Source organism: Amblyomma maculatum, chromosome 11, assembly GCF_055883805.1.
Source record: "Amblyomma maculatum isolate TAMU_Amacu chromosome 11, ASM5588380v1, whole genome shotgun sequence".
Classification (NCBI taxonomy): domain Eukaryota; kingdom Metazoa; phylum Arthropoda; class Arachnida; order Ixodida; family Ixodidae; genus Amblyomma; species Amblyomma maculatum.
Genome location: NC_139354.1, coordinates 12378765 through 12405091, shown reverse-complemented (window position 1 = coordinate 12405091; position 26327 = coordinate 12378765). Strand labels below are relative to the sequence as shown.

General features: G+C 45.5%; 1 protein-coding gene across 2 annotated transcripts; it reads left to right on the top strand.

Moving 5' to 3' along the window:
- The first annotated feature begins 350 nt into the window (after positions 1-350).
- On the top strand, positions 351-12337 carry LOC146172883 (uncharacterized). 2 transcript variants are annotated; one of them, XM_084584980.1, is made up of 4 exons: positions 351-501; positions 7488-7809; positions 10141-10332; positions 11413-12337. In XM_084584980.1, the coding sequence occupies exons 1-4, from the start codon at positions 392-394 to the stop codon at positions 11491-11493; spliced, it is 705 nt and encodes a 234-aa protein (XP_084441106.1). In that variant the 5' UTR covers positions 351-391; the 3' UTR covers positions 11494-12337. The 2 variants fall into 2 exon arrangements, with proteins under 2 accessions (XP_084441106.1, XP_084441105.1); XM_084584979.1 differs by having other exon boundaries at positions 7485-7809.
- Positions 12338-26327: the final 13990 nt, after the last annotated feature.

Here is a 26327-nt window from a genome sequence, read left to right as displayed (position 1 = left end):
AAACGGAACAAACTACACTGAATGGGATAAAGAATGGAAAGAAAGGAGCGAACAAGGTTTTTGCAGCCCACAGTATAATACAGAAGCAGCAGCGATAACACGAAGCTGCGAAACAGGCAAAGAGCCGGACTGGTCGCCTGAGGCTAATTCTCTCATCCAACCGCTTATAGCGGTTCTCCTTGTCGCGTGCCCCGCTCGTGCGGTGGTGTTCCAGTTGGGCGGGCTCTACGGTTGGAGGCGCGAAGGAGGGGGACGGTGGCTTGGTGGGAGGGGGAGCCTTGACGTCACAGAGCTCCGCCTCCGGCTTTCGCCTTTCCCTAAACAAGGGCCTTCGGCGCAGGCCGTGGACGGAGTGTGAGGCAGAAGGTGTCGTGCACACCTCGCAGCGCGGATGGCGAGTGCACTGCCTAGCCCGCCATCGAGCGACGACTTGACGTCGGTACCCTTTTTCGGGCACACCGCATGGACTACGACCACTACGCTGCCTGGACTCTGCCGGAGGTGAGTGTGCAGTGTTCGTGACGTCATAAGGATGATTTCATCATGCTTCATGTCATGTCAGTAGTGCATACATATATCACCTACTATAGACAATCACCGACAGAAGCATAGCAAGCGGTAGCAAGTGTCTTTCGAATCGTATTGGTGTTTATCGGCCTACTCGATGCGACCGCCTATAAGCGGATCCACTACCGTAAAGTGGCGTATTCAGGCATTTTTCAACAAATGGGACGGATACCCTAGCATATAATTTTCATGAGCTAATGGTGTTATTTCCATACATGAAAATGCGCAAAGTGGCCAGTATGAACGCAACTTCCTATATTCGCGATTAAATGGACATAATTTTGAGGAACAGCTTACCTTTCCATTACGATGCCTCAGTGATGAAAAGTTGGGTGAGGCTGGCGCCGAAGATATCGTTAGCAGGACACCCCATCGTTGACACTTTCATGGCCACGGCCATTCGAAAGCATTTGTTATAAGCTTCTGCGGATGATTGGTTGGTTTGATTTATGGATTTTAACGTCCCAAAGCGACTCTGAGTATGAGATACGCCGTACTGGATTACTTCAAGAAATATCAGCCACCTGAAGTTCTTTAACGTGCACTGACATCGCACAGCGCGCGAGCGCCTAGCTTTTTGCCTCCGCCAAAAAGTGGCCGTCGAGACCGGAATTCGATCCCGTGTCCTCGGGCACAGTATTTCCGCTCCCTAACCACTGCGCCACCCCGGCGGGACCTCTGTGATGGATTTGAACGTTATGCGAGAAATATTGTTTGGCTTGGAAATTATGGCCGTGGTGGGCATCGTACACTGGGTATGCGTTTATTCTTCGTTCTAGAGACTCCTGAGGTTGAAACCAATTAGGTTATTAGGATGTATGCGATGACATGAATCTGTTTTTGTAGATACAGGTTGGAATCTAGAGCGTGGGAGCCCCAAAGTCAAAGCCGAGGAGCAGCGCCTTAGAGCCTAACTTCCACTGGTCTCTGTCGGCTTAATGAATCAAATTGGAAGTGGCAAGTTTTGCGGTATGATCGGGAATACGTCCTAAACTGTGCAGTAGGCTTGCAATGTGGCGCCGGTGGTATCCTGAGTGGTCATAACCCCTACTTGAAGATGTTGGTTAGTCGCGGGCAGACAACGACCTTTTCCGTTGACTCTGTTGGAGCTGCTGCATAAGAAGTTTGCCGACATGCGCAGGGTGTCGGGCCCATTCAAGTGAACGGCCATGCCATCATCTTTATTCGTTCGCTCAACAGTCACCCAAAGCCAAGGGCCGAAAACATAGTTAAATCCCAACACTTGTTCTGCGAGGGCATGCATGAGTCGAACATTCCCATTTCTAAAGTCCAGTCAAAACATGTTCGTTTCACGCGTGGGCGTTATCACCCTCAACATCAACCTGAATATTCGCCAGCATTCAACATCAGAAACATGGGAAATCAACTTAAAAATGTCGTTGCACACGTGCGGTGTCGTGTCGGACAGACTGTCGTATATAGAGTTATATTTAATAATTGCCTACATGGGTGTAGTACAAATGCACCCATCCACACCGAAGCGCTTGGGCGGTGCGAGTTGCGCGGAATTGCCAGAAGCTGTTGAAATGACAGCCGTAATGTGGAGACTAACGATCGTGCGTCTGTTTTGTTCAGGTCTGCAGACATAGCCGTGCGCTCCGGCGGCCAATTAGCTTTAGCATGAACTTCGCTGCTAGTTTTGCGGATTCTTGAAGTCCCAAGATGAAGCTGTTTAGCTGGCTGGTCAAGCCTGTGTACTACAATGGAGATGCACTTGTTGAAACCGGCTTCGGTGTGCGTCACCTCGGCAGCAAAAACACGCGGCAGCTTTGAGGCCATCTTTATGGCGGCGTGGAAAACGATGGCCACGCCGCTGGTGGCAGAGTTAAGCAGTACATCCGGGAATGGATCCGACCGCATCGTCTGCTAGCCATGTATTCCAACGCACTGTCGTCTCGTCATTAATTGGTTTTCCCACGACGTTTGCATCATTGCATATGCACTGATACAAACCACGAGCAATAGTTTTTCCTTGCGTAAATATTCGAATGGTATAAATAACGCGCTGAGGATTGTATTTACTCGTCCAAAGTCGGTAAGACGTGCTACCAAGAGCGCACTGTACGAGCTTATTTCGAGTTCAGAAGCCGCTTGCTATTCCTGTCTTATATTTCGATAGGAAAGTACTTCGCATCACCGTGATTTTTCTGAAGTTCACTACTGCCCACGTTTAAGTACACGCAACGAAATATATTGGTTTGCGTAATCCCGTAATAGTTAACTTATTTAGTGTAGTGCTGCGTATTTATATGACACTTAATTCCTTCAGCCATTTCTTAGATCTTTAGTGCAATGTAAAGACTCATACATGATGAGCGTCAGGTACGATATTTAATGAATGACACACGGAGCCCCACGCGCGTGGTACATGTATTTATTGATGTATAGTAATTGTTCGTTAAAAGCCGTATCTGTAAACATTTATGGCCTTTTTCCTAAGCACGTAAGCTTTACGAAGCGTAGAATTTGCCGAAGGTTTTAAGCAATCGCATTACCGCGTTTCACCCATTTACGGCTACACACGTCATGAAGTGTAGGCCCCGTTAGCATCGCGCATTCAGGCAGGTCTACCTTGATTGAGCTTGAACCAGTGAGCCTTTCTGCCTCGCAACCCATAAGCCTGCGTTCAGTCTCCCCCCCCCCCCCCCCCCCTTCAGTCCTTATCAAAATTGAGTCAAATTTCACTTCTGCTCAATTACTTTTCTTTAGTTAGAAAACTTCCTCAAGAAGTATAACGTTCATTTGAACATGGCGTACTGAATTTTAATATTACATTAAGAATTTCGTTCACGACCAACGACGACGATGGCGACTGCACATTTTCTGTGATATTAGACCTGTGGCGCATCGCTTTAAAGTCCTGTAAATTCAGCCGATGAAGCGACGCGATATACCTAAAACACCGGTGCTGGCACGATGTTACAGCGGGTGGCGCAGCGAGGCGCGTCACTGTGCACACCTATATATGAGTTGAGCTTGCCAAGCAAAGGTGAATGAAAACGGCAATAATGAAAAAGAACACGAAAACATTGCGAATTTCTCTGTTGAAGTAATTAACCAGCCGATGTAGCACACCTACAATAAAGCGAGGTTTAAAATTGCAACTGGTCATTTAGAACTTGTTTGTAGGAGGCACCTGGCGCATGTATGCATCAGTTTCTTCCAGATAGTTGCAGCATCATCAGTGTTTTCGCTTCTAATTAACTTCATGTTTCAGCCCACCCTAGAAGAAATCGACAGGAGCTAAAGCAAAAACAAAAATCGCCACCACGAATTCTCGCAGTGACGGATGAGCAGCGGCAACTCGCATCCCGGAAAAACTTTCGAAAACGACCACTAGGCGGCTTTCAGCCGTGCCATTAAGGCAGTGCACGGGACGCATAGCCGCGCTTGCCGGGGCAGAGGTCGGCGACATGGAAGATTTCGGGAAAACTGCAGTGCCGATACGACTACGGCTTATCACCGCAGCGCCAGTGGTCTTCTATGGGGAAAAACGCGCCGAACCAAAGCCACCTTTTTACCCTCATATCATGAACGTTTAGATGGCCAGGTGCGATGGTGGAGCCTAGCGGCCCGTAGCGAAAAGTTAATTTCGAGCTTTAGTGCTTGGTTTTCCCCTCTTGGTAAGGGAGAGTTTCCCGTCGGTGGAAGTGTGGGGCAGGACCCGGCATTTGTCGGGCCAGTCGTTATTACGTAGTCACTACGTTGTTTGTAGATTGTAACTAATCTGATGTTCTTTTCGCTTGCATGCATGTCTTGAGAAGTAGTTGTTAGTACATCATCATCATCACCACCCTGATTATACCCACTGCATGGCGAAGGCCTCTCCTATATTTCTCCACTTAACCCGGTTCTGTGCTAGCTGCATCCACTTGACCCCTGCGAACTTCTTGAGCTTAGTACAGGTGAAGTTACAGGTGAAGTACAGGTGTTAGTACTGGTGAAGTTAAAGGGGGCTACGCATGCAGCAAGAGACCAATTATGTTGACACGTGCTGCAATTGGATGTGCATGATTCAAACCTTAATTGGGCTAATTGTAGGAATATGGGAGAGGTCTTCCACCTGTAGTGGGTATAGTCCAGCTGACGATGATTCGAACCTGAACTGAACTCCGAGGCTATAAAACAGTTCGGGAGTACTGTCGCTTGTTCTGGAATGACTTGAGGCGTACACCTTCGACCATGCCCAGAAAGTCAGATCCCTGTTGGCTTTTTGCCTAACCTTGCTACAAATATTGTAAGTTCTGTGCATAAAATTCCGCTAACCTTTTTGTATCTCGTCAAGTGTAGTTAGACGTAATTCGTCGTCTCTCACCCCCGCCTCGAACGGAGCATATGTCTTGAAATATTTGTTAGATTTCCGAATCGTCTAGAAAAAAACCTAAGCTTTATGAGCGTATGAGGAAGGGCAAGGCTTAAATTCACTTAACCGTTCAACTTGAAGTTGGAGCGGCAGAAAATAATAACTTGCAGAGTTGGGTATATTTTTCGACAGCATCATTTTCTTCTGTTACTCAGAATGCGACGATGTCAACAAATGACCCCCCCCCCCCCCCCAAAAAAAAAGGGATACGAACACGCAGCACGCCGAAGTAAGGAAATACCAAAATGCTGTGCGGAACGCATGACCAGCTGCTCGCGACGTAGTTTTTACGATGTCTCCCACGGAAGGCGCTGGCGCACGGGCGGCGCAGCGCCCCTGGCCGAGCTTATGAAAGTTCTTTATTTCTCCTGCACCATACAAGTTTAAGAGGAGACATAACGAAAAAAGCGGCAACATGTTGCACGGCGACCCATTATGCTCACACAAACAGCAGACACAGCGCGAGAACAAAGAGTTATCTCCCCTATAAGCCAGCATCACATATCCTTACGCTAATTTCATCGCATGCCCGAGTAAAGCTAGATCTTTACCTTCCCGCAAGAGTATATATTACCACAGTGACGTCAATAAAAAGAACATATCGTTTTTACTTCTTTTTCCAGAACATCCTGCTAACACGTTTTGCACACGAGCGGGCGATGTGTGAAATAACGTCAAAAGCAGTTTTTTATGAAGGGCTGCGTTCTTTTATGCCAGGGTCTCTTTTTTGCTCAGGTGGCGTTGGTTTCCTGATTACAACTTTTGCGTTAACTCACTTTAATAATTTCCTGAAGATCCTGGCAATGAGCAGTTAAGGCTGTACAGATTGAACACTTACTGCAACTATCCAAACCTGCATAGCATAAGCCATCGACTTGCCTCGCCTATTACTGTTCTCTGTATAACTATAACCATGCTTCCTGAGGAATCAAGAGGGGCATATGCCGCAAGGTAGTCGTGAGTGGTGTTTAACATATACTGATATACTATAAATGATGTATAGCAAACATAAATGGCAGAGTTTAAACACTGCTAAACCCAGTTAGGTTTGCTTTGATCAGGCTTGGGCTGAGGCATGGGCAGACATGGTTTTGAGGTGATTAAATTGCCAAGCCTGAGTCGCGGACGCAGTAGATTACAAGAGGGAAAATGTGATGCTATATCTCGCCTCAAAGATCAAAAGTCAAGTTCAAAGATCAAGTGGTGGTACACCACAGGACGTACCATGGTTAAAGCCATGTAGCCACACCGTGACCCTTGGCCCGTTGAACGTCAAGCGCCTGGGCAAGTTGGCCTTGGGAGATACATGAATAGTGGGGCTTTCGCTTCAAAATCTAAATTCATGCCACTAAGCAACTTATCGCAAAACAACCGTGTTTACCGCGTCGGACGTAGAAACAGTTTTTCAGTGTTTTCGAGGTTTTTTTTTAATATTACCTTACGTGTTACGCGTGCCGCTGCAAAAACGTACATTATTAAATCCACCGTGTTCAATAACAGAGCCTAGCAATAACAACCTATTTCTTACGATCAGATTGAACCGACGCGCCTACATCTGACTTCTTGCTGATGCTGCCTTGCATAATGCATATTTATTGGCAAGATAGCGCCACAACTTATGTATGAGTAGTGCCGAGGAAAGACAAAGAACAAATCTAACCAAGCATCATCTCGCTTTCCAAAATGATTTTCAAGGATTTCAGGCATTTCTCGCAACGTGATGAAATCCGAAACGGTGCTTAATTGTTGCGCTTGGAGGGTTAGCATTTGTGGTAATTTGATTTAGTTCGCGGAAATGAAAATACCAAATATGTTGTTGCTGTATACATTCTGTGCGTAGTGCTGTTGCTACTGAGAATATCGTACTGCCCAGTGTGCTGGAAGCTCAGGTGACCACCTCAGGGTCGACTTCTGGGTGTTCATGTTGCTGATTAAGCCCCCACGTGCGAGTTCTGAAATTGGCAAAATACTACCCATTGATACCCGCGCTTGTTAAATCAGTTTTTCAACACTGCAGTGCCCTCTTAACGACGAATACTAACTTAATTCACAATAACTGCTGGGGCTACAGGCGAGTCTATAGTGCAAGTCCATTGTCAAGTATTTCTATTGCATCAACAGAATAATTTTATGGTTTGGTTTGATTTATGGGGTTTAACGCCCCAAAGCGACTCAGGTTATGAGAAACGCAGTAGTAGAGGGCTCCAGAAATTTCGAAAATTTTTATGAACAAGACTGTAGCACCGAGAAGAGAACCATGAGTCGTATATCAGACATGTCTGAAAAACCATAACGCAATCTTGCTGCAATGCAGAACTGTTTCTGCGATTTTCAGCTATCATAATGAATAAGGGGAAGGTTATAAAGGACCGCTAAGAATAGTGACGGTGTCCCTCATGCAGAATGGGTATCTGGACGGCTGCGTCAAAGAAGGGGTGGGCACTGACGTCTTTAGCAGTATTGTGTGGGTTTGTATTCATTTAAAAGCGTCTCTAACGTCATATCATGGTTCTCTTTTTCTTTTTCTGCGCAGCAGCCGTGCATTTGGATGTCGGCCGTGCACTCCGGACACACCGGACGACTCGTCCAGCCGCGAATCCGACGATGGCTGCTCACCGAGTCGCAGTGTTGGGAAGGAAGATGGCTGCGCCATGGATGCCTGCTCCACGGTGACGTCATCGTCGGCAGCGACGTCCCCCAAGTCGGCCTACAAGCACGTTCCCCATCGCGAGAAGCCGCCGCATCTGGTAGCCAGGAGAAACGCCCGCGAGCGACGCAGGGTGCAGGCAGTGAACAATGCCTTCTGCCGGCTACGAAAGTGTGTGCCCGTGGAAAACAGAGCAAAGAGGCTGTCCAAGGTAAGCTTGTCGACACCTCGAGCCTTTGTTAAACCCTATGCACTGCCAAGGCAATCTGGGATAAGTTCCGAAATCTATAGGTTTTTTTCAACACGTTGTTTTTATATAAATTATTGAAAAGAGAATGTTGATAGGTTTATCGATTAAGATAATACTGTCGTACCAATAATACTACAAAATCGAGCAATATCGAGATGCCTAAAAACAGTTGATAGTGTGCACTGACACTCAAGCACATGCTGTAGTCACAACAAAATCCGAGGTCATTCCAGCCGTCATCGCCAAGAACTAGCTATAGACAAGTCCTGCGCACCCCAGTAGCCTTCATGACACGACTGCGGATGAGCTGCAAAGGGTTAGTAATTTAAACATGCGAGCACTGATGTCAGTCGGGTATTGCGATGTCCCCTCGCCACTTTACTCAATTATTCCCGTGCGTGCAGGTTCATTCGCTAACCATTTACCGCCAATCGGTGGTCGGGCCGTTCCTTGCTGAGGAAGAGGTTGATGCACTGGCCTTGGAAGGTTCTAAGTGGAGATGTTCCAGGCCATGCAGTGTGTCCAAATTAGATTAGATAGTTTCGCCACTCCCCTGTCAGCTTTTGCATTGCATTGTCGCATGGTGCTTCTGCTGCACTTAAAGAAGATCGCTTTGCTTCTAGACACATATAGTAAACTTCGTTTTATACATATATGCTAGCCCTAAGAAGTGATGTTGCTTGCGGGTGGCTAGATAATTATTAACACACGTAAGTAAACGTGGACCAATGTTTTTGTAATGAACAGATGATGTAGAAGTGCAGTTCCTACAGTTTGACTTGTAGGTGAGCGGTAATGTGTTACGCGTTTAAAATAAACTCACCAAAAAAATCTATGTAATGCGTGATAGGAATTCAAATTCTGCCTAACCTACTACGTTGTGCACTAGACACTAAGCAAAGCATACTGTTGCGAAACATATGTAACAAACGTGCATTTAAAAGCGTAACCTATAGTGCTACCATTTCCCAATTTTATTATGCACCAGTTTCATCTGCTCCTCACCACAGCGGCACCGTGCGCGCGTGCGCGTTACTTCGGATAACCGTCGGCCGAGCCGCGAGTGACGTCAGCCTCATAATCATGTGACCTTGAGTGGTGATGGTTTAAACCAGTGCTCTCGTCGCGTCACGGCAGCTGCTTAGAGAGGGTATAATATAAGCTGTTTAGCTGCATGCGGCTCCCTTCAGCAGTCTATAGTCATGGCTAATGCGGTGCTGAGCCGTCGATGGCTGAACCATGCCTATAGCTGAGCTTACTGCCGCCCCAGTCTTTTTTTTTTTTATTGTATTTCGCATAATAAACGTTTCTGAGCCAAGTCTAACGCTGTTGCTTATAAGGTAGTACGTCGGAGCGTAGGCTCCAAACACTTCAACCGCCCAATGTTCTTTGAGAATCACTGCATTTTGAGCGTACGAATGTTTAACATTTCCGCGTCGTCAGTGGGCGAGCGCCAGGGTCAAACATCAGGCAAATAACCATGCCTCTAAAGTAGCCCATTGTCACTGAGGAGACATCCTGGAAAGCACAGACGCATGATTTGTATCAGTGCAAGCGGGAGAAAGAAAAACTGGCAAACGAGGACAAAAGACAGCGTAAAGGGGCGAATAGACAAGTTTGCTAAATGGTAACCGAATGGCCGTATTGACCTAGTATCTGGAAAAGGCAAAAAAACTTGGAGCAATTCAAAACGAAGGCTGAATGGGGACCGTAGGACAGCTAGCGAGGTCCTTACGCTACCTGTTCGGGAAGTAAGTATATGCGACCTGCTCGGGTATGTTACGAAAACGTCTCACATGGCTTTCTTTTCGGTCAACAGCAAACGCTATATAGTACGCAACCAGGACTGAAAAAAAAAAATTCGAAAGCACTGTGGAATATACACTACAGAAATTCGAAGGCCTTAGCGTTGCTGGTGCAGACGGTGAATCACGTTTACTCTCATTATCATTGTAAACTAAATATACCGTCATTATCATTGCTAATGTCGTCATTGTCATTGTCGTCGCTTGCGCATGTATACCTGTTATGCTGTGGGTACCAAAACGGCATATCGTATAGTATAAGCAATCCCGAAATCGAGCGCTTGCTTTTGTATATCCTGTCAACCAGCAATCTCTGCTAACAAACACAACATTATGCTCCCATTTATTTGCTATCTCAGAGAATGCCTTTTTCTGTACAGCTTTTGGCAAACCTGAGTTCTAAGTATTGGCAGTAATAATTATTTTCCCGGAGCACTCAGTAGCTTGTGATGCGAATTTCAATGAATATCCTTGTTTTCTCCCGCAGGTAAAAACCCTTCACAAGGCCATTGAGTACATCCAGGCTCTTCAAAGTCTTCTAGAAGAAGCGGACAAAGCAGTGACATCGTCTTCGGCGCCCGAGGACATCTGCGCGCCCAGCACCGTGTACCAGGAAACTCCTGCGCCGGTCTGCGACAAAGAGAACGACGCTAGTCAGCGGTGGATTACATTAGAAAATGTGAGCATACCTCGGTGCTGTCGCATTGCTCTTGGTAGGGAGCGATGTTTCCCCTAGAAGAAATTGTCCTGTCGGTCAGTCGCACTGTCACATCATATCAAATGGTCGACAGAATAACCGCTGTGTTCAGTCATTAGTTACTTCAGGGCATGACAAACTATGAATGTCACGTACGGCCATCTCATATTTTGACGTATGGCACTGAAAACAGTGTATATTCCGGTCGAATGATATAAAATACGGAGTTAAACAAAACGCGCTGCCTTATATTGCGAGCTATGGAACAATTTAATAAAGCCCCTCAATTCAAAGCATGCGGAGAAGCGATGTAATGAGATTACGTTGAAGATGTCTGAATTATTGTTGAAAAAGTTTATTTACTTTTTCTTATCAATGTTCTAATATACATGGGCATATTGTTTGCATAGTGCACGCGGTGTGACATCAGCTCTGCTCATTATGATTTCCTTTTTACGTGCGCTCTCTCAAACTAAACGTTAAATTACGCGGGATATAAAAGGAAGGCGAACAAGAATGCGAAAATACGTGACAACCAGCACCTTTGCTGGTTGGTATGCTCAGCGAGTTCCGTATAATTCCGGCTGAACGTGTGGTGCCTTCAGATATTTCTTGCTTCTACCACCTATAGTTAAATTGGGACATCTCTGCTTGAGTTATAATAATAATTAGTCGGCCCGATGTTCAACTGCATGCCTCTAGCTATCAGAAAGTCATTAAAAAAAAAACACTAACTCGCCTCTGAATCTATACCGCTCACCCGAGCAGTTCGGCATCAAGTATAGAGCGAGGAGTGATGAAAATAATGAAGTATTTCGCAAAGCCAAACTGAGCACTGCAGTATGGACGCTTTAAATTCGTACCGCAGTATTATGGCTTATTTCGAGCCCACATCATATGCTTTTGATGCGTTTGTTTTTCAGTACTAAAAGTAAACTTTGAAGGTTGGCGGGTTTCGTCAAAGGTTCTCGCAGCGTTAATTGAAAGAAAGACAAGAAGTTGTGAATCAGTGGGTGAATTATGTTTGCATGTACTTACAGATCTTGTTTTTCTTGCCCGCAGGCATCGGTGTGTGCAGGGGAGAGCTATCCTCCCTCTTACCTCAACTTCTACGAGGAGTATGGAATTGCATTCGCCAGCTGACTTCCTGTAAAGTGCCTCTGAAAGCCCCGTCAGGCCCGGTGGCACAAACATACCTCGACATACTCCGGTGCGCAAAGTGATGTGTTGACATTTACTCTGGGAAACTCTAAATGTCCCAAAACTGTCTATTAGCGTGTGGCTGTGTTTACAAAGAATACGCAACTGACTGAGCTGAAGCACACATGGATATGGCATTGTCACAGACACCGAACAGTATTAAGATTGGTCGCGCGACAAACATACCTCGACATACTCCGGTGCGTAAAGTGATGTGTTGACACGCACTCTGTGAAGCTCTAAATGTCCCAAGACTGTCTTTTACTGTGTGGCTGTGTTTATAAAGAATACGCAACTGACCAAGCTGAACAAGCACACATTGATAATGGCACTGTCGCAGACATCGAACAGTATTAAGACTGGTTGCGCGAGTCATCTCACCCAGTGGCATTCTGTTTTGTTGTTACAAAACACAACTTGTACCGATACCGTTTTTTTCCCCGGTTCTTTGCTTTATACCTAAGTCAAGTATAAACCCCAGCATTAGACGATCAGCGATTGCATCTGTGAAGCGTGACTGTGCTGCCAGCGTTCAGGGATTGTTTTGACGAGGCGGCTTTCGCCACAAGTTCCCACTTGTAGTCGGAACTCTCATCTCTTTTATTTTTCACTTGTTGCTTGTACGTTCTGCCGACGCGGTTGTTTACGGTTCTACTCAGAAATGTTCCTGTCGAAGTGGCATTACAGAGTTGTCCTAGTCCCGTCAGTTTTTTTTTTCCTGTTAGGTTTCATCCTGCATTTGTTTCGATTGTTTCATGTTGTACATAGCCTTTTCTTTTTTATATATGCGAGGATCTGCAGATTCAATAAAAAACATTATACAAACCCCTGTTGTCGGTTTTGTGCGTGGAGTTGGGAAACAGACCGCAAGGTCCTAAGCCCTGTCCTTTACTGCGATTCGTGTCTCATACAGACTAGAGTCTCCTTATTATCCTAGCTCCTGCCTTGAGTGCATGAAGCTTACCCACCCTCCATATTATTCTATTATTACAGATGTAACGATTTGTAGTTGCAAGCTTTGCGTGTATGAATAATTAACCGTCACATTTAGGAAGAGCTCGATGACGTAAGGTTCGAATCTAAATAATTGTTGCGTATGTATTGAAGTTGCCATTGCATGTTTATCTTAACTTTCCGATTACTACCATTTGGTGAAAAGAAAGACCATTAAAGTGCCCTTTAGTGCGGCCTCCATTCTCAAACAAAATAAAATACACAGCTCAAGATTACAAGCCCTTAAAGCCAGCGTTCGTTTTGTACAATTGCAGATTGTTTATTGCGCCATCTTTCTTTGCCAGCCATGTAACCGGAAAAAAGGTATGAAAGTATATCGTGCGCTAGCACAAGTATTAAATGTGACACTGTTCACAAAAAGAAAGCAATGTCAGACAGGTTGCAAAGGCATGGATTCGGCATTGAAGCTTCTACCAATGTGTTACGACCTTGCATCGTTCGCACTGGCGCGCTCTATTGTTCGCCTGTGGGCATGGATAAGTGTTGTGGATATGTGGTGATGGTCCAATGGCTCTAAGTGAGCCTGTTTCCAGGAATCCTGTTTTGTAAGCCTGTTTTGCTTTGTGGACACCCTGCAAATGCCAAATTGACCCTGTCAAGAGAACGTCTGGAAAAACACAAAGAAACGTCCCCCTGCGGGAAATGCAGGAAGTGCTTTCTTTCTTTTGTTCACCCTTCCAGTCGAGAAGCCCTATCGTCCAGTGAGGAATGCCTACTTTCCAAAGGAGACGACAGAGTGACATGTCCGCTGACGTGCAGGACAAGAAAGGAGCATGACGCATACAGCCATTAAGTGATTTCCCAGGAATGCAGGAAAGATTTGCAATTGTCGAAAACGGACAATGCTGGGAGCGTATGCGGCGCCCACGTGCACTTGGGTTTCTGAGAAGTAAATCCACTTGCCGGAACCAGCTGCCTATCGATTCTTGGCTGAAGAATAGAAATGTACCTCCTCGCCGTTTTCCTCCTCGCCAAGCTTTTCCCGCCAACAAGTGACCAGGCTCAACGAAACAATGCCGGGCCAGTCAGTGCTTCACACATCAGTGCAGTGATGTGTTCGATTGGATGCCGATATCTGAGGGGCATGCCCTGGATTTGGTTGGTCAACATCTTCAGAGAGGGGCTGGACATAGGGGTTTTTAAGGACGCTGCAGAGCACGAAATGTCGCTCTGGGCCCTGGGTAAACGGCTCATCCAGTCGCTTCTCGCTATGAACTCTTAACGCTTGCCATATTGCTGATGTACCCTTCTTTTTCGTGTAAATAATCTTGTAAATAAGTTTTCTCAAAGTGCCATTAAACCTGCTTGTATATATTTTACCAACCTCGAAGATTCAGTCCTTCTTCAACCCCGAGTCTCTGCACGCTACCAAGTGAAGGCCGGGTCGACGTAGCCCCAGCGTCACGACAACTGGTGGCAGCGGTGGGATCTGAATCTACAAGCCACAACATCTGATGACTGGAGGTGGGATCTGAATCTACAAGCCACAACAACTGGTGACCAGCGTTGGGATCTGAATCTACAAGCCACAACATCTGATGACTAGCGGTGGGATCTGGATCTACAAGCTACAACAACTGGTGACCAACGGTGGGATCTGAATCTACAAGCCACAACATCTGGTGATCGGAGGTGGCATCTCAAGCAACAAGCAGGAGCAACAATCGGCCAACAAGAGGGCAGCTCGGAACATCGATCGCATGTGTGGGTGAGTGCTTGGCTTTTCTTCTGATGTGGACCAGGTTCTAGAACAGGGTTAGATTTTAGAACTGGTAAAAAGTGTTGAAACGCCTTTAGGTTTGGTAGTTTGCACTGTTGTTTTGGAAGTAGCCGACACTCGGAGCGATCATGAACCTACAAAAGCTGCAGAAACCGGAACTGTTGCAATTGTGTGAGGAATTGGGAATTAATACAAGTGGTTTGGCACGAAAACCCTTGATTATAAAGGCAATCACTGATTTGGGAACAGATGATGAGGAGCTCAGTGAAGCATGGAACCTCATCGGACAAAAAAAGGAGGAGCAGCTCAGACAGCAGAAAGAGCGGGAAAACGAGGAAAAGAGGCGTGAGCGTGAAATTGAGAGGGAAAAAGAGGAAAAGAAGCGTGAACTTGAGAGGGAAAAAGAGGAAAAGAAGCGTGAACTTGAGAGGGAAAAAGAGGAAAAGAAGCGTGAAATTGAAAGAGAAGCAAAAAGGCTGGAGCTAGAAATTGAGCTCCGGAAATTAGAACTAGAGTTGAGCAAGAGGTCGGGCAATTGTCCCCAGCTAGCGGTGCCTCTTCTCAACAAGGAGGCAGATTTCAAGATGTCAAAGTACATGCAGCCATATGTGATATCAGGGGATATCGGTCTGTATCTGGCTAACTTTGAGCGAACTTGCGAAAAACTGTCCTTCCAGCGAGACACTTGGTCTCAGAGATTATTGACGGTTCTGCCCTGCGAGGCAGCGGAGGTTGTCGCGCGGCTAAGCAAGGAGGACGCGGACAACTACGAGAAGGTCAAAGCTTGTCTTCTGAGAAAGTATAGGCTTAGCGCCGAGGCGTTCAGACAACGTTTTCGGAACGCTACTAAGTCCAGGGACGAGAGTTACCCTGAATTCCTATACAATTTAAGAGTTAATTTGGGCGAGTGGCTAAAGAGCACTGATTCCTACAGTGATAGGGACGCTGTAGTCGAGCGAATTCTTTTGGAGCAGTTTTATAGCTGCCTCCCAGAAAAAGAAAGAAATTGGTTACAGGACCGAGGCGAAATTAAGTCGGGAACTGAAGCTGCCGAACTCATTGAGGAGTACGCTTCGCGCCGACAATTCAGCAACCCAGCAGTAGATAGGCTCCGCAATCCCAAGTTCAGTGTAAATAACCGTCAGAAAAGGCACTTTGCTAGAGTTGGAAACGAAGAAATGAAGGTTTCTTCAGGCAAATTCCCTAGAAAGGACGGCAGTGAGAAAAGTGGGGAAGTGACCAACGCGCAGAACACAAAGAACAAGCTTGGGGCTAGGAAGCCGCTCACATGCTTTAGGTGTAATGAGCAGGGTCACATTGCCGTCAACTGCCGGAAAGAAAAGATTGCTTTCTCGTATGTAAGTGACTGCGATGAAAATATGCAGCTTTTGGAACCCTACCTGCATTACCTAGTAGTCAACGGGAAGCCTTGCAAGGTACTGCGCGATTCGGCCGCAACGATGGATGTTGTCCATCCGGCGTATGTGTCGCCTTCCGACTATACAGGTCAGTGTGCATGGATCCGCCAGGTAGTTGAGGAACAGAGCGTGTGCTTGCCGATCGCGAACGTGGTCATCGAGGGCCCTTTCGGCGAATTAACAACCGAGGCTGCCGTTTCAGGAAAGCTTCCTAAATGCTATCCGTATTTGTTTTCCAACAAATCGGACATGCTACTGCGAAAGAGGGGCATCCTTTTCGGAGACAGAGTTGTGCAAGCCTTAACACGTTCAAAGGCGCGAGAACTAGCTACACTGCTCATTCCAGAAGAATCCACAGCGGAGGAAACGGCAGTTAAAACCGTGGTAGATGCGGAAGATAGCAGGTCAGAAAACTTTGAGAGCGAGGCATCTCAGATAAGTCAACTTGAAAGTGAGCTTGATGAGACGCGGAATGAGGACGTTCTTGAGAGTAACATCTTGCCGCCAGTGTCTAGTAATCTCACGAGACTTTTGAGTGGAACCCGAGAATACTTAGCTATGGAGCAAGCCAATGATCCCAAGAATAAGCTCGAAGTACAGTGGGAAGGACCTGCTAAAGTCGTTGCAGAGCTTTCTGACACTAACTACGCAGTGAAAATCCCCGATAGGCGTAAAGCAGTGCGCATTTATCATTGCAATCTTATGAAGCCTTATGAGCAGAGGGAAACCATGGTAAATCTAACGTTAAACCTTCCTGAGGAGATTAGGGATAACTTGATTTGCCTCAGCGGAAAAGGAAGCAACGCTCAGGAGCTTCTCAAAAAGACGGAGCAGAGAGGAGAACTAAAGAAATCCCAGCTGTCCGATCTGGGCGAGATAATAACAGAGTTTGAGGCCTGCTTCGTGGACAGGCCAGGCAGAACTGAATTGACTGAGCACGATATTGAGCTGACTTCAGACGTGCCAGTGCGATCAAGGTGCTACCGATTTTCTCCAAGGCAAAGAGAAATTCTGGATAGGGAAGTAACTCGCATGCTGGAATTAGGAGTAATAAAACCCTCGGAAAGCGATTATGCTTCGCCTATGATATTTGTAGAAGCTCCAGGTAAAGACCCTAGGCCTGTGGTAGACTACCGAAAGCTAAATTCTCTCACCAGGGATCAAGTGTATCCTATTCCGAATATTGAGGAGAGAGTAGAACAGATCAGTAGAGCGGCATATGTGACTACGCTGGACCTTACTCGAGGATACTGGCAAGTACCGCTCACTGAACGCGCCAGCAGATACGCGGCTTTCGTCACTCCGACGGGCAGCTACCAGCCAACAATGATGAGTTTCGGGCTCAAAAATGCTCCATTTTGTTTTTCCCGACTCATGGATAGGGTTTTAAAGGGGTGTGAAACATTCGCAGTGCCTTATTTAGATGACATTGCGGTTTTTTCCGACTCATGGGCGGACCATATGGTACATCTAAGAGCTGTACTGAGCCTTTTGCGTCAAGCTGGACTAACCGTAAAGGCCGAGAAATGTTGCCTGGCAAGGGCGACCGTGGACTACTTGGGTCACAATGTAGGTCAAGGTTTCAGGAAACCCAGGGAGATTAAGATTTCTGCGGTAGCAGACTACCCGCGGCCGAGCACGAAGACGGAAATTCGAGCATTCCTGGGTCTGACTGGGTACTACAATCACTACATCCCTAACTATTCAGCTTTGGCTAGCCCTCTGACCGACGCTCTCCGCAGGACAGAACCGACAAATGTAGTCTGGGACGAACAAAAGGAAGCCTCCTTCGTAAACCTGAAGGATGTGCTGGTTAGCCGTCCGGTATTGCGAGCTCCAGACTATGCCCGAGAATTCACGGTCCAGTGTGATGCCAGTGATCGAGGGTTAGGTGCTGTTCTCTGCCAGAGAGATGACGACGGTAATGAGCACCCCGTGCTCTACCTGAGCAGAAAACTGAGTTCTAGAGAGAGGGCTTATTGCGCGTCAGAGAAAGAGTGCGCTTGCATTGTATGGGCCATTCAAAAATTGCAGTGCTATCTTGGAGGGGCCAAATTCACCGTAGAGACGGACCATTGTCCCCTGGCTTGGCTGCAAACTGCGACATCGAAGAACAGTCGCCTTCTTAGGTGGAGCCTGATTTTACAGCAGTACAATTTTGAAATAAGATACAAAAAGGGGAAATTAAATGGGAATGCGGACGCGCTTAGCCGCTGTTTCTAAGCGGTCCGAGGTGTTCCTCGCCATGTATCCAAATTGATACTCAGGTTCTTTTTTTTTCTTTTTTTTTCGTGCGCTTGAATATATGTGACTATGTAAAGCAGCACGTTTGGTTTTCTAGGAATACGTGGGTCCTGAACGTCTTGAGAGTGGGCTTTTCTCGAACAACAATGGCAGTTTTCTTTTAACCTGGTCTCTTCAGACGGGAGCCGAGTGCTTGTTTAGACATGTGGTTGAGTTTCAGACAGCTCGAGCAATTTGGCCTACAACAATCAAGACAACGCGACAAGCAACAGCGAGCTTCAAACGTTCATGTGCAGGCCATTAAGTCGTCTCTTCATGCAGCAGCTGCGACTGCTGCCCTCCGTGACTCTTCTGGCGGGGGAGGAGGCTGTTACGACCTTGCATCGTTCGCACTGGCGCGCTCTATTGTTCGCCTGTGGGCATGGATAAGTGTTGTGGATATGTGGTGATGGTCCAATGGCTCTAAGTGAGCCTGTTTCCAGGAATCCTGTTTTGTAAGCCTGTTTTGCTTTGTGGACACCCTGCAAATGCCAAATTGACCCTGTCAAGAGAACGTCTGGAAAAACACAAAGAAACGTCCCCCTGCGGGAAATGCAGGAAGTGCTTTCTTTCTTTTGTTCACCCTTCCAGTCGAGAAGCCCTATCGTCCAGTGAGGAATGCCTACTTTCCAAAGGAGACGACAGAGTGACATGTCCGCTGACGTGCAGGACAAGAAAGGAGCATGACGCATACAGCCATTAAGTGATTTCCCAGGAATGCAGGAAAGATTTGCAATTGTCGAAAACGGACAATGCTGGGAGCGTATGCGGCGCCCACGTGCACTTGGGTTTCTGAGAAGTAAATCCACTGCCGGAACCAGCTGCCTATCGATTCTTGGCTGAAGAATAGAAATGTACCTCCTCGCCGTTTTCCTCCTCGCCAAGCTTTTCCCGCCAACAAGTGACCAGGCTCAACGAAACAATGCCGGGCCAGTCAGTGCTTCACACATCAGTGCAGTGATGTGTTCGATTGGATGCCGATATCTGAGGGGCATGCCCTGGATTTGGTTGGTCAACATCTTCAGAGAGGGGCTGGACATAGGGGTTTTTAAGGACGCTGCAGAGCACGAAATGTCGCTCTGGGCCCTGGGTAAACGGCTCATCCAGTCGCTTCTCGCTATGAACTCTTAACGCTTGCCATATTGCTGATGTACCCTTCTTTTTCGTGTAAATAATCTTGTAAATAAGTTTTCTCAAAGTGCCATTAAACCTGCTTGTATATATTTTACCAACCTCGAAGATTCAGTCCTTCTTCAACCCCGAGTCTCTGCACGCTACCAAGTGAAGGCCGGGTCGACGTAGCCCCAGCGTCACGACAAATGCCACCCAATTCGCAAATATCGTAATGTGTCCAAATAGTTTCTTGATTTATATAAACCTAAGTGCAGCTTAAGGCTGTCATCACCGCACAAGAAAGAACTTTATTCGCTCGAGCACGGATTTGTGTCCTTTCCTCAAACTTATCCTATGTACCAGTTCAAGTAGGCCTTGCACACTCTCGGCTTCTTGGGCGGGAGCGAGTGGTTGCCCATTCGTTCGCAACTTGTGCTCGGTCGCAAAAATATAGAAAAGCGTTACCTGTTTTATTTATAGGTGCGGTGGGAAACATCACAACGTTCTGCTACTTCTGTGTCAAATACTGCTAGCATTTGTCGTAGCGTTCAATTGTGCTCAGCACGAGGAAGCAAAGTTCTAGGCATTTCTTTCTTATAGTGCTAGTGGTGGTGAATTTTATTTTGTTCCTAACTATTTGTTTTTTTTTTTTTTTGTCGGAGCGTTCAATTGGGCTCAGCACGAGGAAGCAAAGCTCTAGCCATTTCTTTGTTAGAGTGCTAGTGGTGGTGAATTTTATTTTGTTCCTACCTATTTGTTTTTTTTTATTTCCATATCTTGCACTCATTGTGCATATTCGTTAATTCCTACTCCAGAAATTTTTGAACATCAAGCAGAATGAGCAAAAGGTTGAGGGGAAACCTCTCTGCACTATCGAACATTTCGACAATAGGATCGCGTTCGTCAGTGCAAAGCGTTCATCACTGGCGTCGTTCTAAACAGGGCTGTAACTCCGGGGTTAAGCACCGGTGAAACAGGAGAATCACATATGAGACAAGTGGTGCAATGGAAAAAAGTCCATGGCCAGAGGTGAACAGTATGGCAGAATCAAATAATTTGAGCCCACTTATCGCGAATTAGATGGTCCCGCGATATAGGTGGCGCAAGGGGATGAAGGTCGAGGAAGGGGAGGATAGGTTGAGAGACAGCGAACGGGATTTTAAGGCTTCGTGTTTATGCACAGGTGCGGCTACAAATTACATGGCAACTCAAAGTTGACCTGGAAAGACTAAAGAAAAAGACTTGAACAGTATGGCAGAATCAAATAATTTGAGCCCACTTATCGCGAATTAGATGGTCCCACGATATACGTTCACTGTATCCGAAGTTATTCGTAATAACTAATATAGTAACTAATATTCGTAATAAGCGAACTTGTCCTATTTTTGGCAAAAAAAAGGAAAGTATGGAGAAGTGCGTCTTATTCTTTTCAAAAGCAATTTGTGGAAGCCCATTTATTCAAAGGAGACAAAGTGAAGGCGTTTTCTAAGTTCTCCAACATGTTCGCATGCATCCTGGCGAGATACTTTCTGGGACCAGCCACTTTAGAATGCGATTACAGCGGTTGCGGCTGTTGCATTCTCGGCATCTGGTGGTAGGTCGCCATTCACTCATTCAATTTTCAACAGAGAAGCAGAGGTGAAGCTATCACAGCGCATGTGTGAGTACGATGCAGTACTGTACCTCTGCTGCCAGTGCTCTGCCTACACATTGAATCAGTGCAGACAATGGATATCCAACTCGGCCGGCGATGCACGCTCCGGACTTGGCGGATCAGCAATTGCATACCTCATGATAGGTTTTTAGATGTTATTAGTACTTTTAATAATGTTTGGAAACGGCCTTTGAGACTTTTTTTACTGCGTCAGCACGGTCACCATTCAATTTCACACTCGTTGATTGTTCCGTTTCTCCGATATATTGTTTCTCACAGAAGAGACATTGAATGCAGTGAATTGTGAACACATTGAACATTGAATGCAGAAGGAACATTGAAATACAGGGAACAATTTCTATCGATAAGTTTAAAATGTTGCAACCAGCAGTGCATAACATATTTGAAAGAACGTTTTTGTATTCTGACCCGCAGGTAATAATTCATCAAGGTCTTGCACTATAGCAGATCAAGAACAAAATCATAGGAGAAAAACCATGCTGGAAGCTCCTTTTTTTTTACATTTCAAGTACCTTTTTTTTCCCTGATGTTTATTGTTTTTTTCCCTTTTGAGCATTTGCTATCTTTTCAATGTCTTTCATACTCTTTAAACTTTACCTTCAGCTCGAAATGTTTTACATGTCGTTGTCTCAGGGACCCTCAGCTTCCATTCACTTTCCTACTCCTGCTTTCCTTCTCTCTGTTCCCTACCTGGTTTCTTTTTTCTTCTATTTTTTCTTAGACTACAATGCATGACCTGTTTGTGTCTCTTCTTTCCATCGTTTTGCAGTGTCGCGCCCTCTCGCAGATGATCACTACATTTTTACTTCCTAACTTTTTCCGTTGCATTCAATTATGTCGTGTTGCCCAGCTGTTTTCCGCGTTCATTTCACTCCAACTGAAATGAACTGCCATGTTATTCTTCAGAATGCGTGTACCGGGTCCCACAGCCTTTCAAATTCGTGTTCACTATCTTAAATATCTACCACTCATGCGTCCTGACTTGGCCCATATGGCTGTGGAATCATTTTAATTCCACCCCAAACGCGGCAGTTTGAATCTGTTTTTATGGCATGACATGCTAGAATAAGCGTACACAGTGACGAGGATGGAGGAGGGCAGGAGAAACACGTGCACTAACTTACAATTTGCTATGAACTGCAGTGCATAGTAAAAACATGTTATCTTGACAGCGGCCTTGCTATCACAGGGCCGCGCTATCACGGCGCACATGCCGCTAGCAAAATAATGAATAACCATGAAGTGTTTTAACCCCTGCGAAAAAAGAGCAATGTCTCTGACCCGGACATTTGGAGCTATGTTTTGCAACTATAATTCGTTTTCATATTTTGATAGGCAGTTAGATTCCCCACTGCCTTTGCAATTGGGTCAGAGTTGGGTGTTGCAGCAGGGTTCGTACTATAGGTTCATATTACCTGTGGTGTGCTTGAAGGAATCATGTGCGTATGCCCGTCATATTTATGCGATGTTCGCTGAGGCGATCATTTACACTCGTTATATACTTTGACCCGTATAGGCACAGAAATTGGTATACTAGGGACGAGCGACCCAGCACATTCTACTTCCTGCTCTGCTTTGCTCCGGACAGCTTTTGGATCTTATGATGAGGGGAAATTATAGATTTACTATTTGCCTCTTGTCAATTTTCTCTAGCCAATGTCACCGACAGTGGATGTAGAGCTGTGTGTTCCTTGTTGTTTTTCTCCGCCCGCATATACGCATGCGCTTAAGTAATATCTTACCATTCCACCAGCCTTCCACATCGCGTCGTCCTCCCTCTCGCCAGGGCTTCGTCATTGGAGGGAAAGCCTTGATGAATGGGTTGCCGAGATGAAGACAAGTCTTCTTTTTAAAAAATTGGCTCGCTCACTCTGTTTCCCCCTCATCCGCTGTCAATAATCCTCTTATTACATGCGGAAAGCAGTGCAATATTACAGAGTAGAATCAGCATCAAAAATTGTTATCTGGGTATTGTGCTCAGTGCAATGCAATTCAAGACCGTTTTATTTCTTTGGAAAAATTCAAACAAACATATATGAAAAACATCTGGGTCTTCAGCCGTCTCGGGTAGACTTGGGCCCATGCAATAGCACAGAAAAGAAAACATGCAGACAAACTCAGAATAATTTCTTTAACAAAAGTTATGAAAAGATTACGCACAGAATATAAATTATAAAAGTGATAGCTTTTCTCAGGTCTTAAAATGAAGTGCTTTCCATACACTCTAGACGTACTGTAGTAATTGTATAGCCTACCCACTGGGCGTGCTAATATTTACTACCGCAATTGCTACTGCGAAAATTAAGCTGTCAATATTTGGGCCAAGAGGACCTTCTTTGAAGCACTTTGACCCGAGAAGGAGAGAAAGAAGCTGTGTAAATACAGCCATCTTCTCAACACTCGCATCTGTGAACAAGATGAGCTCTCATTTCATCCAATTATGGCCATTACGAGCGCGTCACGCCTGTGAAAGGACGCTTGGAAAATATGACGGCTTGGCCCGCATTACCCGCATACTGAAACCACGGCCAAAAAGCAATCAAATGCACAGAGATCCGTTGTATTGCCGCCTTTTTACCTGACACCTCAGGGAGACAAATTGTCTCTGGTGGCGGACGAAAGCTTCAGGTATTTTCGTCTCGCGAAAGTGCGAAAACTCCGGCAGTAGGTCACACGTGTGCAAGGAATAAAATAAACCCGCACATATAGCATTATTTGTCTTGAGAAGTTCGCGCCAATTACACCTTTCTTCCGGAGCACGAAGCCTGTAATTTGGTTCCGTCCTGCAACAAGACGTGGCAACGCTGGTCATTGGTACTTCAACTGCATGGCTGTTCGCTTCGCAGCTAAGTGCTAAAGGAATTAGAACAATTTACGGTCAGGTTGCCGCACTGGTCTCGGCCGTAGCCGAAGCGTAATAAGTAAAATAAAGATAATCGCTTAGGCAAGGAAGGAGCCTTCGGAAAAAATTAACAATTTCTTTGTGGGGATCTTATGTGGGGCACGATGCTGTGAACTTGACGTTGTGCTCGTAAATTTCACAAATATTCTTTCCAATTTGTCCTTCAGATAGTCCCTAAATAGATCAATCCTATGCTCAGTTTCATACATTAAGTGCAACACAGCCAAAGCTAGAGCTCTTGTTTGCGCTCCCCGCATCCGCGATGAAAAATAGTGCCTGCTCTTGCCGGGAGGAAATAATAGTTGCTTTGTCTGAAAGCTTAATACATCTTATATTTGTAATCAATTCCATAAAAAGCACCTTTTTCAAGGAGAAACGATCATATTCGGTGAATTCGTATGTTTTGTTTGTCGTTTTAGTTCGTGTCGCGTTTTCGCTGCCCCGCAACCTGGCCAGCGGTGCATGCCCTCCGCGCTGCGCAACGCCGCGACCTTGACTGCCTCTTCGGAACGAATTTTTTCTACAAGATCTTCACTTCGAAGATGTCCAGGCATGCGAAGCAGGTTATTGTAAACGTGTATGCTCAGAATAGAGCCCGTTTCCGTAGAAACCACTCGGCCGAAACGAGCACGTAGTGATACGCCTCGTTTTTTTTTTTTCTTTCAGACTATTTGCGTAGCTTTGGCTGCGTTGCACCTGATGTACGAAACGGAGTATAATGTCTTAGCAAACAAATGACCATGATTTGGCAAAAATTCAGACAGGAATTAGAGCTATGAAAACATCTTCGAGTAAAACACTTGCGTGAGAAGTGTTTAGTCCATAATAATAAAATTGTGACCGAAGACTGAGGTGATGCGCATGTATCTCATTCTAGAACGTTTTGCACAAGCTGCGAAATTACCGTAACGGAAATGAGGGCGAAAACGATTTGGGAGTTAGGAGCGAATTACCGGGTAAAGCAGAATTGTGTTCAGTGGAGATTCAAAAGTAATTGATAAAACATGAAGTAAGTAAAAACCAAGAACTTATTTTCATGGGAGGTCCCGCCCGCGGTTTTACACCATGGGACCTCTCGCTGTATGCGCTTGTAACTTTGGATTTCCTAACAAACTTTCAACCTCAACTTCAAAATATAACTTGTAACTGTATATACCAACTGACTTGAAAAAGCACTGTTATTTCTAAAATTGAGTGTTGCTAACGCAAGTGAGAGCACAGAAAAGTGCAGTGAACGTTTGTCTCTCACACACAATCATTAAAGCTGGCGTTGCTCAGGACAAATGTTCTGAGCTAAAAGAACAACAACAACAATGAGGTAAGAAAAACAGGAGGCAAGAGTCTACTATTTCGTAAGCAAGCTTTTACTACAGATCTGGGTTGTTTATCTTTGTGCAGTACACTTCACTCTCTGGCCCCTTTCGCACATGTCGGACAAACAACAGACCACTTCGATCCAACATATTATCTAAATTCATGGGCCTCAGGAGCCGGCATGGACATATGTAGTTAAATAATCTTTATTTATATTTCCTTATATTTACCGAAAGATAGCGATCAGTGAGTGAGAGCGGGATAGTGAGTTTAGAGTTTACTTTCTTTTTTTTTTAAACCTCGGAGGTAGTAGAGACAGTCTTCGTTAGTCGTTTTGTATTGCGGACTGCAACGCAGTGTTTGGTTGCATTCAAAGTGCCAAATTACTGTACCAGCTTCGTACGAAACCAGTACTGTATGCACACCATTTTATTTACTTTTTTCAATGCCAGTCTGTGCTCACCCGTGGATGGGTTACAGTTAGAATCACATATATATTTCTAAGGCGTTTCTATTTCGTGAGAGGCCAGTTCATACTGAAGCCTCGATTAGCCGCATAGCTCATTTCATTTAGGAACTCGCCCCCCCCCCCCCCTCCCGCGCTTTACACCACTATATTTAACTGCTGAAAAATTTTTGGCTGGCAAAATAGAATAAAGAATATCCTACACGCTTCGCCCCGACCTAGTAGAGCTCCAAATAAAACAGATCGTAAAACGCCATCTTCAAACATGTCTTGGAGTAAAAGAAAACATCAAAAACTAAGAGGAGATAAATGTTACCACCTCCAATAAAACTAGTCGAATTTAGCGGTGAAGCCTAATCCTTTAGAGACTTTAAATAAATCACATATACATATATATCGTATCCATGATTGCTTCTTGGCTTGGAACTTGCCTTTCGTTCAGATAGACGAAGCTATTTGTCCGTGTTAAATTATTCAAACTAGATTCGCTTCAACTTCTACGGAAGTGTATGGTGACAAAAGCACACTCTCCAATAGGATGACTGCTGGAAACTTTTGCACAAGGAACTTGTTGCAGTACATGATCATAACGCTTGTTTTCTTACATAAGGTTGCATTATTATGCTGTCTTTGACCTCTAGGAATTGTATTCTAGAGTGTACTTTATGAATAAGCTCATATTTTTTAAAAGTTATTAAAACATTGATCTAGAAGGCTAATCTAACGTTTCAACCACGCGTCGATTACACAGTACTTGAAATTTCTGCTGCCGGTTTCGATTCTCCGGTGAAAGCAGAAAACACACAGAAAACTGGAAGTTTTCGCATGCCGATGTTCCAGCAGGGATTAAAGACGTCACCACTGGTATTTAC

What these genes read in the sequence shown, in the direction of transcription:
- LOC146172883 (XM_084584979.1), top strand. Translation starts at nt 392, where the DNA reads ATGGCGAGTGCACTGCCTAGCCCGCCATCGAGCGACGACTTGACGTCG. An exon ending in GAGCAAAGAGGCTGTCCAAG is followed by an intron (nt 7,810 to 10,140) that starts GTAAGCTTGTCG and finishes TTTCTCCCGCAG; the next exon opens with GTAAAAACCCTTCACAAGGC. An exon ending in GGTGGATTACATTAGAAAAT is followed by an intron (nt 10,333 to 11,412) that starts GTGAGCATACCT and finishes TCTTGCCCGCAG; the next exon opens with GCATCGGTGTGTGCAGGGGA.